The 15,573-nt window shown below is 42.2% G+C and overlaps 1 protein-coding gene across 4 annotated transcripts in view; it reads left to right on the forward strand.

The window, feature by feature from the left end:
- Positions 1-15,573, forward strand: part of LOC133657473 (RING finger protein 122-like) — a 41,795-nt gene that overhangs the window by 9,443 nt on the left and 16,779 nt on the right. The window contains exons 1-3 of one of the 4 annotated variants that reach the window (XM_062058834.1): positions 2,554-2,969; positions 3,032-3,392; positions 11,062-11,219. In XM_062058834.1, the coding sequence (XP_061914818.1) occupies positions 11,110-11,219 (110 nt within the window). In that variant the 5' untranslated portion in view covers positions 2,554-2,969; positions 3,032-3,392; positions 11,062-11,109. Of the gene's footprint in view, positions 1-2,553; positions 3,393-11,061; positions 11,220-15,573 lie in introns of those variants that run through there. The other 3 variants (XM_062058833.1, XM_062058832.1, XM_062058835.1) reach the window with 3 other exon arrangements.

A 15,573-nucleotide genomic window follows, 5' to 3' on the forward strand; every position in this document is an offset into this window, starting at 1 on the left:
ATCCATCCATCCATCCATCCATCTTCTTCCGCTTATCCGAGGTCGGGTCGCGGGGGCAGCAGCTTAAGCAGGGAAGCCCAGACTTCCCTCTCCCCAGCCACTTCGTCCAGCTCCTCCCGGGGGATCCCGAGGCGTTCCCAGGCCAGCCGGGAGACATAGTCTTCCCAACGTGTCCTGGGTCTTCCCCGTGGCCTCCTACCGGTTGGACGTGCCCTAAACACCTCCCTAGGGAGGCGTTCGGGTGGCGTCCTGTCCAGATGCCCGAACCACCTCATCTGGCTCCTCTCGATGTGGAGGAGCAGCGGCTTTACTTTGAGCTCCCCCCGGATGGCAGAGCTTCTCACCCTATCTCTAAGGGAGAGCCCGCCACCCGGCGGAGGAAACTCATTTCGGCCGCTTGTACCCGTGATCTTGTCCTTTCGGTCATAACCCAAAGCTCATGACCATAGGTGAGGATGGGAACGTAGATCGACCTGTAAATTGAGAGCTTTGCCTTCCGGCTCAGCTCCTTCTTCACCACAACGGATCGATACAGCGTCCGCATTACTGAAGACGCCGCACCGATCCGCCTGTCGATCTCACGATCCACTCTTCCCTCACTCGTGAACAAGACTCCGAGGTACTTGAGCTCCTCCACTTGGGGCAGGGTCTCCTCCGCAACCCGGAGATGGCACTCCACCCTTTTCCGGGCGAGAACCATGGATTCGGACTTGGAGGTGCTGATTTTCATCCCAGTCGCTTCACACTCAGCTGCGAACCGATCCAGCGAGAGCTGAAGATCCTGGCCAGATGAAGCCATCAGGACCACATCATCTGCAAAAAGCAGAGACCTAATCCTGCAGCCACCAAACCAGATCCCCTCAACGCCTTGACTGCGCCTAGAAATTCTGTCCATAAAAGTTATGAACAGAATCGGTGACAAAGGGCAGCCTTGGCGGAGTCCAACTCTCACTGGAAATGTGTCCGACTTACTGCCGGCAATGCGGACCAAACTCTGGCACTGATCATACAGGGAGCGGACCGCCACAATCAAACAGTCCGATACCCCATACTCTCTGAGCACTCCCCACAGGACTTCCCGAGGGACACGGTCGAATGCCTTCTCCAAGTCCACAAAACACATGTAGACTGGTTGGGCAAACTCCCATGCACCCTCAAGGACCCTGCCGAGAGTATAGAGCTGGTCCACAGTTCCACGACCAGGACGAAAACCACACTGTTCCTCCTGAATCTGAGGTTTGACTATCCGGCGTAGCCTCCTCTCCAGCACACCTGAATAGACCTTACCGGGAAGGCTGAGGAGTGTGATCCCACGATAGTTAGAACACACCCTCCGGTTCCCCTTTTTAAAGAGAGGAACCACCACCCCGGTCTGCCAATCCAGAGGTACCTCCCCCGATGTCCACGCGATGCTGCAGAGTCTTGTCAACCAAGACAGCCCCACAGCATCCAGAGCCTTAAGGAACTCCGGGCGGTTCTCATCCACCCCCGGGGCCTTGCCACCGAGGAGCTTTTTAACTACCTCAGCAACCTCAGCCCCAGAAATAGGAGAGCCCACCACAGATTCCCCAGGCACTGCTTCCTCATAGGAAGACGTGTTGGTGGGATTGAGGAGGTCTTCGAAGTATTCCCTCCACCGATCCACAACATCCGCAGTCGAGGTCAGCAGAACACCATCCTCACCATACACGGTGTTGATAGTGCACTGCTTCCCCTTCCTGAGGCGGCGGATGGTGGTCCAGAATCGCTTCGAAGCCGTCCGGAAGTCGTTTTCCATGGCTTCCCCGAACTCCTCCCATGTCCGAGTTTTTGCCTCTGCGACCGCCGAAGCCGCACACCGCTTGGCCTGTCGGTACCTGTCCGCTGCCTCAGGAGTCCTATGAGCCAAAAGAACCCGATAGGACTCCTTCTTCAGCTTGACGGCATCCCTCACCGCCAGTGTCCACCAACGGGTTCAAGGATTACCGCCACGACAGGCACCAACTACCTTGCGGCCACAGCTCCAATCAGCCGCCTCGACAATAGAGGTGCGGAACATGGTCCATTCAGACTCAATGTCCAGCACCTCCCTCGTGACATGTTCAAAGTTCTTCCGGAGGTGGGAATTGAAACTCTCTCTGACAGGAGACTGCCAGACGTTCCCAGGATGCCGGACAGACCTGGCAGGCCCAAACACATTGTGAGGGTTAGATAAGTGGAACTTTATTTTAGCTCAATGTCAATGACTTGGAAAGACTAAAAAATCGGTCAACTTGAGACTTGACTTGATCTTTCTTAAAAATACTCCAGACTTGATTTGACCTTTCTTGTTTAGTGACTTGATTCTAGCTCAAAGATTAGAGACTTACTTGAGACTTGTAATACATTGACTTACTCCCACCTCTGTGTGACGACTAGATTGCAATCTGTTTCCACGTACGTCTTCTTAAGTGATACTTCAATAATAGCTTGCAGCTGCAAAGGAAGAAGAAGGAAGTGGGGGAGGTGGGAAAAAAAAGCCAAAGGGTGGCAGTGAGCAGGAGGAAGCAGGAAGGAGGGGGCAGTGAAAACAGAGTTGGGATGCAGACAGCGAATCACATGAGCGTGGATCTGTTTACAAACTGAGAGCTCCATAGATGAGAAGTAAGACGAGCGACAACGACGTAAGGAACGAAAGCCTTGATGTGAGAAATCAGCATTATCCACATTATCTTCTTGTGCTGTGTCCCAACAGCAGGACTTTAGACGAAGAGATGAAGTGCTGCTTTCCACAGGAACACTGAGGCTACTTGCTTGGCTGCCTGTGCTGCTGCTGCTGCTGGGGAACCCATGCATGTCCCTTCCCTTTGTGTCTCCATAATTGGCCACGGCAGGTTTTCACAGAGGACAAGCGACGTGGAGATCTAAAAGAGGAGAGGAGAAAGAAGGAGGGGGAGAAAGAGAGAGAGCCTCGTGACAATGTTTTGAGTGGGAGACAAAGCACAACGCAGGTACTGCTCAGCTACTGTACAGCTTCATCGCTGGATGACCATTGGAGTATTCTTCTTTGTAGACATGAGCATCCTTTTCTTTTCAAGCTTCAAGACTGTTGTCGGTGTCCAGCAGGAAGACATTTGAGGACTCTTGTTCCATCCTCTGTGCACTAAGGGGGATGTTTGTGTCACATCTTTTGGCTGAATCATTGGAGGACAAATAAGCAGTCGGTTATGCCTTCTTAAGGAAATTGTGAGTCTGTGCTCACAACTAACAAGAAGTGGACAGACTGCACCTTTTATTCATCAGGACAAATCAAACCACAGCTAATTGTTCCATGTAAGAGTCACTCCCAAGTTGCTGGAGAGACAAAGGTCACTACGTCTGTTTTTCACATCTCTGCCATCAACATTTGTTGCCACTCATCCAGAGGTGTAACGGTAGGTTTTCTTTTTCTTATTTAAATGCCGTTCTGTCGTTATGATTGTGTTCAAGTTACTCAAGTTACTAGCAAAATATGTTTTGTATAATAATAGGAACACTTATTTTCTTTACTGAAACCTCTAAGGGAGGACCTGATTCGTTATAAAACAACGCCAGTAGGCCCAGGTAGTAAAGGTCAGTTCAGTACACCATAGAGATCTTCAAATTGTTTTTCCTGAAATCTAAAGACTTGGGGGCCGAACTTCTCCCTTCACTGTTAGTCTTATATGTATATTCTGTAGACATTTGATTTTGGTCTATTTATTTTTGTCAGAGCTAGAAGCATGCTCTGCTGTTTTTAAGGTCCTTCTGCAAAAAGTTAGTCAAAGATCATTTATGACAGCACTAAAGTGTTTTGAATAATTCTCTTTAAAAATGAACTGAAATGTTGTGCCACCAGTTGAATAGCCCGAATGATGAAAAATAAAGGACCTAAAATTTTAATTTGAGGAACACCACAAGCATAACTAAAGAAGTTGAACAAATAATTACTGACGGCATCTAAAGTAAACGCTACAGCAACACCTTAGTTACATAGATCACATTACGAAAACAACGTGTAACTGCCAAAAAGGAGAGGACTCATGGGTGCCTTGAGGAACGCCTCAGTTATGTACATCACATGTTTGGACCCCAGTGTTTTACGTTTGTTAGCAAGTTTAAAGGTCAATGTGTTTACAAGTTTGTCTTTACAACAGGAGAATGCTACTGTTTTTAGTAATTTGCTGCAAAAATGTTTGTCTCCAGAGTTTTGAAATTAACTTGGGGGCCGGTATGGTCCTTCCTGGACCGGATTTGGTCCCAGGGGCACCATGTCATCAGGCATGGTAATTTTTAGATCAACAATTATCATGTACGGATTTGACCCCAGCCTAAGAAATAAGGTCTAAAAGTTTGAGAACTATTGTCAAACTTGGCCTGGGAGACTGAAACAATTCTAAAAGAGTTGCGCTACATTGGCTTCCTTGGGTCAGAGATGCATGATTTTTGTCAGGGCCACAATAACTAATTTGTTGTACATGACTCCATACAAAATTTCACAATCTCTGCAAAACAGGCCAGAGCGCCAATAGCAAAGTGAGCAACTAAAGGATTAACTCCACAAATGTTTTGTGGGAGAAGCTTATTCTTAGATACCCTCTATTCTCTGGGGTTACGTTCCAAGACCTCCAGCAAATGACAACAAATAGTAAATAATGGACTCACTCATAAAAAGCACTAAAATGCTTATATTAATACTCTAAATCCTATAATATGCTCCTTACAGGTATTGAAAAACACAGTTGCAATTAATTTTATTGAATTACAGGCATGGTCGATCGGAGGCATGTGGCGAGGCACCGACTCCTTTGCAGTTTTGATTTTTGTATATGTCCTACCTGATGGCAGTAGAAAAAGCCACACACAAGCCCAAATTACGAACATTTATCCATAAAAATATTGAGAAGCTGCAGATTCCGTGTTTCAGTTTGTTCTGTCTTGTCCTGACTTAACAAACTGGATGTTTGAGCATTACCTTTGGTACGCAGACATTCATATCACTTGTTGTTAACCGACTTTTAGTCTCACTCGCATCTGGGTGAAAGATAAACAGCAATTTTGTTGTTTCTATTGCTACTTCACGGAGACATTGTTGCCAGCTCTATGAAAACAAGTTTCTTGTAACAAGCAGGTAAACGCTGAACAAAATTATTACATTATTAAATAAAACTATTGTAGTTGTTTAGTAGTAAATGCTATTGTAATGTATTTCAAAAATATTTTAGTTTTTCATTTTAAAAGTCATGTTCCATGTTAAAATTCAGTTGTTTTGGTAGCAGCAATTCAATCAATTTCAATTCATTTCAATGAACAGGGCTGCTTTCAGATACAAGTGTTCAGAGTTAATAGCTAGGTTGTGGAACGAATCGTGCTCGTAAGCTGAGGTACAACTGTAATTCCCTCCTTGATCTAAACCTCCCAAAAATTCTATCCTTGCGTCAACAGCGATGCAGACCTCTACTCGTTTTTAAATACTATTTTTTGGAAAGACAATGACACAACATGAAGAGCGTCTCAGGAAAAGAAAATAGGCAATAGGAAAATACAAGCAGTCATATGAGTGGTTTCAGAGCAATGAAGTTGCTGATCGTTCATCATTGATTAGTTTCATTAGATCTGGATGGTGCTTCGGTCGCCATTGTTAACTACTCCTACACAGGAAGTTAATAGCTATTCAACTACTGCTGTGGTTGCTCCCTCTTAGGAAAACATGGCTCCGTTTTGGCAGAGAACTGCAAGCAACATACTCCATAGTAAGGCTGCAACCAACGATTATTTTGATTAGTCAACAATTATCTTAACGATTAGTCGACTAATCAGATAATAAAGCGTACACATTTAATGGCTCTACTTTTTCCATCGACTTCTAAATGCAGCTTACGTTATTTTAGGCATGTGCTTACGGACAACAAAGGTGACTAATTCATTCATAAATATTTATTTATACTGTAACTGTGCTGTTACAAAAATTAAAATGACTAATACAATGTTGTCCATTTAAAAGACAGGAAAGACAAAATGCTATAAAAACAATTAACCTTGTTTAAGTATTTTTTTAAAACCCAGTTAAAATAGCAGCAATAAAAACAAACAACACACAATCTAACTCTCTCAAAAAGAAAAGCATTTTGTGATGTTTAAACAGCTGCACACTGGTTTATTGACTATTGATTAACTCTTGGCAGTTTTAGCACTCTAATAGACTCAATGTGTATGTAGAGGTTTCTCTCCTCCGGGTTCTTCGGACCACCAAGCACTGACATGACAGTCTCGTCCAGGTTTACAATACTGTTTATTTTTCAATAAATTGTCTTGGCTTTTCAGCAATGGGTTTGTGTTTGTCTGTCTCGCTCTTGCTCGTGCTCCAACTCCAACTCTCCTCTCCAGGGGCGCCGCTAGGGATTTTGGGCCCCATGAAAAGAATCTTTACAGGGCCCCCAACACAGCAGCAACATTTTTTGATGCTATTTTACATACAATTATGCATTTTAATGGTATTTTTGACTATCATTACCATATTTTTGAAAGAAGAACAGCATCACAGTTGACATGTACAGTAGGGGAAGAACTGAGCACTCTGATTACAATGGAATTAATTTTGAGTCATTTATTTGCTGCACCACTGATTCTTGAATTGGAATTAAACTCTTCCATGAAAAAATAGCTATTATAATCAGTGGAGAGAAAAAAATCTCAGCAAAAACAAAAACGCCATCAGAATACAAAATGGCCATATATGATTTCTCATCATTTAAGTAGAACTTAATATATGAAAGAATGGTAAATATATATATAATATAACGTTGCAGACTGAGTCAAGCTTCCTTTTGCAACCTTTCAATCACTGGTCCTTGCTCAACTTTTCTCAGCTGCTCACCTCCTTCCTCATGTGGGGGCACTGGGGCTGATTCAGGGGCAGGGGGAGTTGGGGGCTGACAGGCTGCTGCTGCTGCTGGTGCACTTGACTCTGTTCAGAATGAGGCATCATTTTGACAGAGGGGAGATCAACTATTATTGAATAAGAACAGCTTGATAAATGTTTGACTGGATTGATTATTTAACTAATATAGCAGTAAAATGTAAAAATCCAGAGTTTTCTTGAGCTAACATGGTGAGAAAAGTGAGCTAGCTTATTACCACAGACAGGGACAAAGTTAATATGCATAACTTTCCACCACAGCTAACAAACCCACCTTTTTTTTGGAAATATTGGGTGACATATTGTCGACCCTTCAACTCCTTCTCCTCTCTTATTTTCTTTTCCTTTCTTTTTTGGCTGCCTGATTTTTGAGGCATACTGCTGTCTCCTCCACTTTGCCCGCTGTGTAGTGTTGTGTCGTTCGCGAACGATTCGTTCGAAAGAACGAATCTTTTGAGTGAACGTACTGAACCGAATCACTTCATGAACTAATTCGTTCCTTTCTCAGTTCAGTTGAGCTCCGCCGCGACCATGCCGGTATGAGTGGAACTGGCGCATTCTGTGACTCACTGAACCCTCGACGTCGGCGAACGACGCAGCCAATGAGAGGGCGGGGGGAGGGACTGAGCGAACGATTCGTTCACCGCGGATTAACGACATGAATCACTCAGTGAACGTCAACGCTCTCGCTCTCTGCTCCGCTTGCCCCAATGCCGCGAGTGATTCTCCCCCCGTCGCGGGCATATGTTTCATGCCATTGGCATCCGTTCTCCATTCATTCTCCAAGCTAACGGCTAATGTTGACTCAAGCCACATGAAAACAAACACACGTCCCCATTATCTCAACACATAAAGTTAAAGAAAATCCTTGCAGGCTGAGCAGCAGCGACGCGAGGGGGAGGGGCGGAGGGTAACGTGTAGGGCAGGCTGTTTTGAGAAGATTTAAAATAAAAATAATAACTAATGTATGTACACATACATAGGCTATTATTTACACAGTTATTGTAACAAAAATACATTTCTCCTTGGGGATCAATTCTGATTCATATTATTATTATTATTATTATCCATTCTACTGCAACTGTTGTTGTTGTTGTTGTTTAGTAGCTATCATCATCATGATAATAATGCTGATTTGCAATTAAACTGTACTGCTGCTGCAGAAGTGATTCGGTACACGTACTGAACTGGCCACCGTGTGGCGTTGTCAGTCACTAATTTTAGTGATTCGTACTGTCAAAAGAACTGCAGACGTGATTCGGTACACGTACTGAACTGGCCACCGTGTGGCGTTGTCAGTCACTGATTCTAGTGATCCGTACCGTCAAAAGAACTGCAGAAGAGATTCGGTACACGTACTGAACTGGCCACAGTGTGGCGTTGTCAGTCACTGATTCTAGTGATCCGTACCGTCAAAAGAACTGCAGAAGAGATTCGGTACACGTAATGAACTGCGGCCACAGTGTGGCGTTGTCAGTCACTGATTCTAGTGATTCGTACAGTCAAAAGAACTGCCGATCCCATGAAAACAAGCCACATGAAAAGAAAATGGGAGTAGACTAGTAGAGGAGACAGAAAGCAGGGGCGGGGGGTAAAGTGTAAGCAGGCTGTTTTGAGAAGATTTAAAATAAAAATAATAACTAATGTATGTACACATACATAGGCTATTATTTACACAGTTATTGTAACAAAAATAAATTTCTCCTTGGGGATCAATTCTGATTCATATTATTATTATTATTATTATTATTATTATTATCCCTTCTACTGCAACTGTTGTTGTTGTTAGATTAACGCGAGTCCCTACGCAGTGCGCGAATGTCGGCACTGTACTGTCTGTACTACGCACGCCCCCCCCCCCCCCCCCCAATGTTTTTGGGGGGTGGGGGGGGGGGGGGTGAACGAATTTTTTGAACAAATTAATTTAAGGAACTGATTCTAGTGATTCAGTACAGTCAAAATAACTGCCGATCCCATCACTACCGCTGTGGCGCTGTCTGTGACAAATCACCGGTGCTCTACCTGCAGCTGATCCAGTCGAACTGAACCATTATTACGTAAATAGAGGGGGGGAAGGGAGGACCCTGCATGTGTTGATGCTTCCAAAACAAATAAAGGTATTGTTACCAGGACATGGAAAATAAAACGTGTGATTATATGTTAGTTAATATCTTAGTGTCATTATTTTTTCTGTATTATAATTTCATCATCATTAGGGGCCTCTCTGGGCCCCCCTCCATCATGGGCCCCTAGATTCTGTCTCCTTTACCCCCCCTTTTCGGCGCCCCTGCTCCTCTACTCCCCGGCTGCTGCCTTTTAACAGAGCGACAGGTGATTAGACAAGCAGGCTCAGGTGGGCCATCTACGCACCTGTCGCTGATCTCGAAGCCGGTCCTGGCACACCCCGCTTCGCTGCAGGTCCGCAGGCCACGCCCCCCTCCACAGTGTATAATTATTCTTTGATTAATTATTAAAATGTTGGCTATTTAATAGATTGTATGTTTAATCTTATGATACCTCCCCATTGGTGCCTGTCAGTTCGTTCAGTTCGCGTTTGTTAAAGTGCTTCTTTTTTTTTTTGGCATTGCAAATTGACGCTGCTTTAAAAATTACTTGAATTGACGTAGAGAAAGTTTAGCTGGCTGACTTGAGCTCAAATGATAGTTAAAGTTTTTTTTCACACAACTTCGTCTCACTTTTGTTAACTTGCTCGCAAGGTAGAAGCTAACACTCTTACCGAGGTTGAGACCGGAACCCCCCCTCATACGTCCGACATCATGTCTCCGCTTTAAATACTCACGTATCACAGATGTACTGCCATAATAACAAGGTCCGCTTTGCAAAATAAGCAAGGTATTCATGTTTTTAACAAGAATAAGGAAATATCCTCAAACTTTACATGTTATCACTGGCGTTGTTTTTGCGAGTGACTCACTTCCGCCTGGAAAAACACGAGTGATGACGTCACGACTTTTGTCGACAAATATAATTGTTGGGGACAAATGTCATTGTCGACATTTGTCGACTAATCGTTGCAGCCCTACTCCATAGTATAAATAGATAAAGTCACTACATTGAATTGTTTTTTGTTGAATAAAACTGAAAGTAATTTGTAGTCTTACGTTTATCTGAATACAAAGTCCATGCACCTGACTCTTTCCAAGAAAAGGTGTTATTTTATAGTAAAAGTTCTCATTTTCTTTTGGTTGCGCTCTGCCTCGAGGAGAAAGATGGCAGCGGCAAGGCCCCTCCCCGCCAGCTCACATACACCCCCTTAACGTACTGTTTGGCATTTCTCTGCAGTTTATTGTCCAATAGCAAGAATAATGATGTCACACATACCTTAAATAAATTGCACGGACTGTAGAAAGTCTTAGTGTATAATAAGTGCAACATTCAACCTAGTTTATGAAGGTTTGCGTAATTACAGTAGCGGCCATACTGATTTAAGGATTTTGCCCTGTACAGGGTATTTGATCAGGAAGTGTGTAAATTCAGCAAGTTCTACTTAAGAAAATATCATGACTTGTCATGATAGATTTGGACTTTTTTCATGTTCCTGTACTTTGTGTTGTTTCCTTTCCAGCACTCTTAGTTTCAGTTCCACTTCCTCCTTTTGTCAACTGTTGCCCAGTCTGAGCACCGGCTTCCTTACCTGTCCCTGTTTGGCAATTAGAACACACCTGTTACTGGTTGCCAATCAGGATACAGTTCATGCCAGCCCTGTCAATCATTGTTTTGTTTGTTTGCTTTAAACCTCCATGCAGCACTACTTTCCCTATGTTTGATGTGTCTATTTTGCACACTATATTTTGTTATTAAAATACTTTTTACCTTCACTTTGCCTACAGTCTCTGCGTTCTAGGGTCAAGACCAATACAACCATGACACGTTCCAAACTCTGCTAAAAGGGAACGTGTTTAAAATTATTAGTATCATAAAGAAAATACATGTATAACATTTTAATGGATAAATATGCATATTTATTTTATGTTATCACTATTTTTCACGATGACATGCAAGGCACATTAGGTTAGTTTATTGAAATTACCATACAAAATATCAAGATCTCTGCCCAGGCTGCTCAGTACAATATGGCCATGCTATTTCATACTTTATTCTATGCTATTCAAGTTTACTTTTTCTCTTTTACCCCATCTTTTCAGGGTGCCGTTGTGACCTAGAATAGAAGAACTCAGAACCCCCCCTGCAAGATGACATCTGAAGAGCTCTTCCATTTGCCGCTCAACGTCTACATCATCATTCTGGGCATCGGCCTTTTTATTCTCATACTCAGCTTCATCTTTTGCTGCTACTTGTTCAGGTATCATTGGGTTTCACTCATTTTACTAGGAAGTGTGTATACAGTATTATACATGGAGGTATGTTATATAGCTTATTACCAGAGGTGGGACCAAGTCATTGCTTTGCAAGTCACAAGTAAGTCTCAAGTCTTTGCCCTCAAGTCTCGAGTCAAGTCCCGAGTCAAGACAGGCAAGTCCAAAGTCAAGACTAGAAAGTCTCAAGTCAAGTCCCAAGTCCTGCATTTTGAGTTTCGAGTCCTTTCAAGTCCTTTTAACCACAGACTAATATTTTTACACAGATTGTGTATGCTTTTAAAACGCTGTATTTATTTATTAAAACAAGTGCATTTGAAATTGCAGGAAAAAAAAAATAGTGCTGACATTGCAATTCATAATAGCACTATTAACCAGTCATTTTAATAGTTTAAACAATTTTAAACATTTAACTCATTCCTTTACAGAATAAACACATTTGCAAAAACAAACATTAACATACTATTGGTTGTATTTTATGAAAATAACATTACCACAAAGTTGAGAAGGAGCAAAGATCTTCAATATTTGTATGTGAGAATCACAAAGAAATCTTCTGGGGGAGGATGACACCCCTACAGGGGTTTGGTTTACAAACTTTCAGCCCCACCTAAAACAAAATTCACCAGCCGCCACTGATTATGATGCATTCTCATTTTAGGCAAAGTATAAGACAATACTTTCTTAACAGTATAATTGTAACCAGGAATAAGTCTTCAAGTAACAATATTCAAATACTAACGTTGTTGGGTAAGACATAATTTGGTTTTATTCTGAATCCAGTGAAACAGATTGGTGGTTTTAGCTGATATAAAGACTTTCAGGTGTTTATATATGTTTAAGTATTTGGCAGACGCTTTTATCCAAAGCGACATACATTAAAAATAGATATAAAACAATCACTGTAAACATTATCATTTAAGGGAAGAATGTAATACAAAATATCAATACAAAGTGTCAAAACAGAATAAACTCTCTGCTGCTGCAGCAACAGAGTTACAGTGTATAGGTCCCTAAAATATATAGATATCTAATGTATTCATACATTGTTTATGTAGGATATACGCATGTATATATAATCTAATCATATTGTTTCTTCAACTTAAAAATAGCTGACCGTTTTTTTCCCCTTTCTCTGGGCTTATATTCCCAGTTTTGATCTCGGACGTCTGGTCACTTATAGCATATAAGAATATTATATTACTGTTAAGCAAACTATGAATAATAAAAACGCCAAAACATGTGTCCTTTATCATAGCTACACGTATGACAAAAAAACGCGTGAAAATCAGTGGTATTCAGTGAGGTAAGATGAATTAAATGCTCTGACAGTTCATTGCTCCTGCCAAATGAATTGCACTGAGTGGAGCGGATCACCACTCCAAGATGGCGGCTCCGCGTCTCGTCTGCGCCAGTAGGCAGTAGCGCTCAATGTTGCGTACCCTTATAAGATGTCTATGGTTATAACGTTAGCAGTGAGTTTACAGCCTCACTGACTTAACTACACAGCAAATAAAAGTCATGTTACTTAGCCAATAAACGTTATCTTACATTCAAAACTTACCCTTCTTTGTGCAACTTCAAATGTCGAACGAAGTTGGAAGTTGTTGCGTCTCTGTCTGTAATATTCGAACTGCGTGATTTGCATACAGCAATTCGTTTTTTGTTGACCAAGTCGTAGTTTTTATACCCGAACGAAACCAACTTTGGCATAATTGTTTCTCACTGCCGCATTGTTTGACAACTCATGTTCGGTGGTTGTCCTGCAATTTGATTGGATGAGAGCTGTGTGATGAAAACAACGTAGATCTAATTTGATTGGCTGTTGTACTGACAGCACACACGCTGACAAGCAGCACACACGCTTATAGACACAGACGTATAAAATGAAAGATACGGAGCGCTCCCAAATAACTTTTTAAGGTTTGGGTTTTGGGGAAAGTAGCAAGTCATGTCAGGTCAAAAGCCTCAAGTCCAAGTGAAGTCACAAGTCATTGATGTTAAAGTCTAAGTCGAGTTGCAAGTCTCTTTACATTTTGTCAAGTCGAGTCTAAAGTCATCAAATTCATGACTCGAGTCTGACTCGAGTCCAAGTCATGTGACTCGAGTCCACACCTCTGCTTATTACTAGTCAAATACAAGTGTGAAACAAAAACTGACAACCATTCACTCATATTTACAATTTAGAGTTTTCACTGAACCTAAGTCAGTCCCTCCAGGATTCCACAAGCTTTTTTTTGCGTCATTATTGCGACCTAAAATGGCCAATTTCTCAGCAGCATTTTCAAAAAGCTGTGGCAAAAGTTGCAATGCTTTAAGATTTTTTCATTAACTTTACAACAACTTAAGACTTAAAGGCATACTGAAATTATTTTTTTAAATTTAAACGGCAATAGCAGATCCATTCTATGTGTCATACTTGATCATTTCGCGATATTGCCATATTTTTGCTGTAAGGATTTAGTAGAGAACAACGACGATAAAGATCGCAACTTTTGGTATCTGATAAAAAAAAGCCTTGCCCCTACCGGAAGTAGCGTGACGTAGTCAATTGAAAGGCTCCCCACATTTTCCTATTGTTTTCAATGCAGCTAGAGCGATTCGGACAGAGAAAGCGACGATTACCCCATTAATTTGAGCGAGGACGAAAGATTCGTGGATGAGGAACGTTAGAGTGAATGACTAGAATGCAGTGCAAAACATATCTTTTTTCGCTCTGACCGTAACTTAGGTACAAGCTGGCTCATTGGATTCCACACTCTCTCCTTTTTCTATTGTGGATCACGGATTTGTATTTTAAACCACCTCGGATACTATATCCTCTTGAAAATGAGAGTCGAGAACGCGAAATGGGCATTCACAGTGACTTTTATCTCCACGACAATACATCGACGAAACACTTTAGCTACGGAGCTAACGTGATAGCATCGTGCTTAACTGCATATAGAAACAAAATAAATAAATCCCTGACTGGAAGGATAGACAGAAGATCAACAATACTATTAAACCAGGGACATGTAAATACACGGTTAATGCTTTCCAGCCTGGTGAAGGTTAACAATGCTGTTGCTAACGACGCCATTGAAGCTAACTTAGCAACCGGACCTCACAGAGCTATGCTAAAAACATTAGCTATCCACTTACGCCAGCCAGCCCTCATCTGCTCATCAACACCCGTGCTCACCTGCGTTCCAGCGATCGACGGTGCGACGAAGGACTTCACCCGATCACAGATGCGGTCAGCGAGACGGAGGAAGTTAAGGTGAGTTCGGCGGCTAGCGCGTCTGCTATCCATCTCTGTCTTCCTGGTTGTGTTGCTGTAGTCCGCCGCTAATACACCGATCCCACCTACAACTTTCTTCTTTGCAGTCTCGATTGTTCATTAAACAAATTGCAAAAGATTCACCAACACAGATGTCCAGAATACTGTGGAATTTTGAAATGAAAACAGAGCTTTTTTGTATTGTATTCAATGGGGTACCAATACTTCCGCATCAACTGATTCCGTCACGCGCATACGTCATCATATCTAGACGTTTTCAACCGGAAGTGTGGCGGGAAATTTAAAATTGCAATTTATAAGTTAACCCGGCCGTATTGGCATGTGTTGCAATGTTAAGATTTCATCATTGATATATAAACTATCAGACTGCGTGGTCGGTAGTAGTGGGTTTCAGTAGGCCTTTAATGAATTTGTAATAAGTGTTTTTTGTAACCCTAATGACATCACAGTCCAAAACTTGGAGACAAACATATTTTTGTAGCAAATTCCTAAAAACACTAGCATGCTACTGTTGTATAGAGGAACTTGGACATTGGCAGATCCTTGCATTGACATTTTAACCTTGCTAGCAAACATCGAACACTGGGGTCCAAAGTTGTGATTTACATAACTGAAGCTTTCTTTAAGGCTCCTATTTAAAGGGGTCATATAGGGCTCGAAAGGGCACGTGATTTCGCAATGCACTGTGGGGGCTGAGTAGCCATTGTTGCTGGACAAAGTTTTGGTTTACATGGCTGTATTCAACTAGCGGTATTGTTAGAGAGAGCAACAAATTAAAATGGATTAAAATAGATGATATGAAAGAAAAAATTCAAGGGACTGTACCAAAATAAACTATACCCTGTTCCAAAGGCTGACCACCTTAAAAATAAGTTAAATTGTGAAATTGATGCATGAATTGATTAACGTGGACCCCGACTTAAACAAGTTGAAAAACGTATTCGGGTGTTACCATTTAGTGGTCAATTGAACGGAATATGTACTGTACTGTGCAATCTACTAATACAAGTCTCAATCAATCAATCAATCAATCAATCAATGAGAGCAAGTCCATTAGA

Source organism: Entelurus aequoreus, linkage group LG09, assembly GCF_033978785.1.
Source record: "Entelurus aequoreus isolate RoL-2023_Sb linkage group LG09, RoL_Eaeq_v1.1, whole genome shotgun sequence".
NCBI classification, from domain to species: Eukaryota; Metazoa; Chordata; class Actinopteri; order Syngnathiformes; family Syngnathidae; genus Entelurus; species Entelurus aequoreus.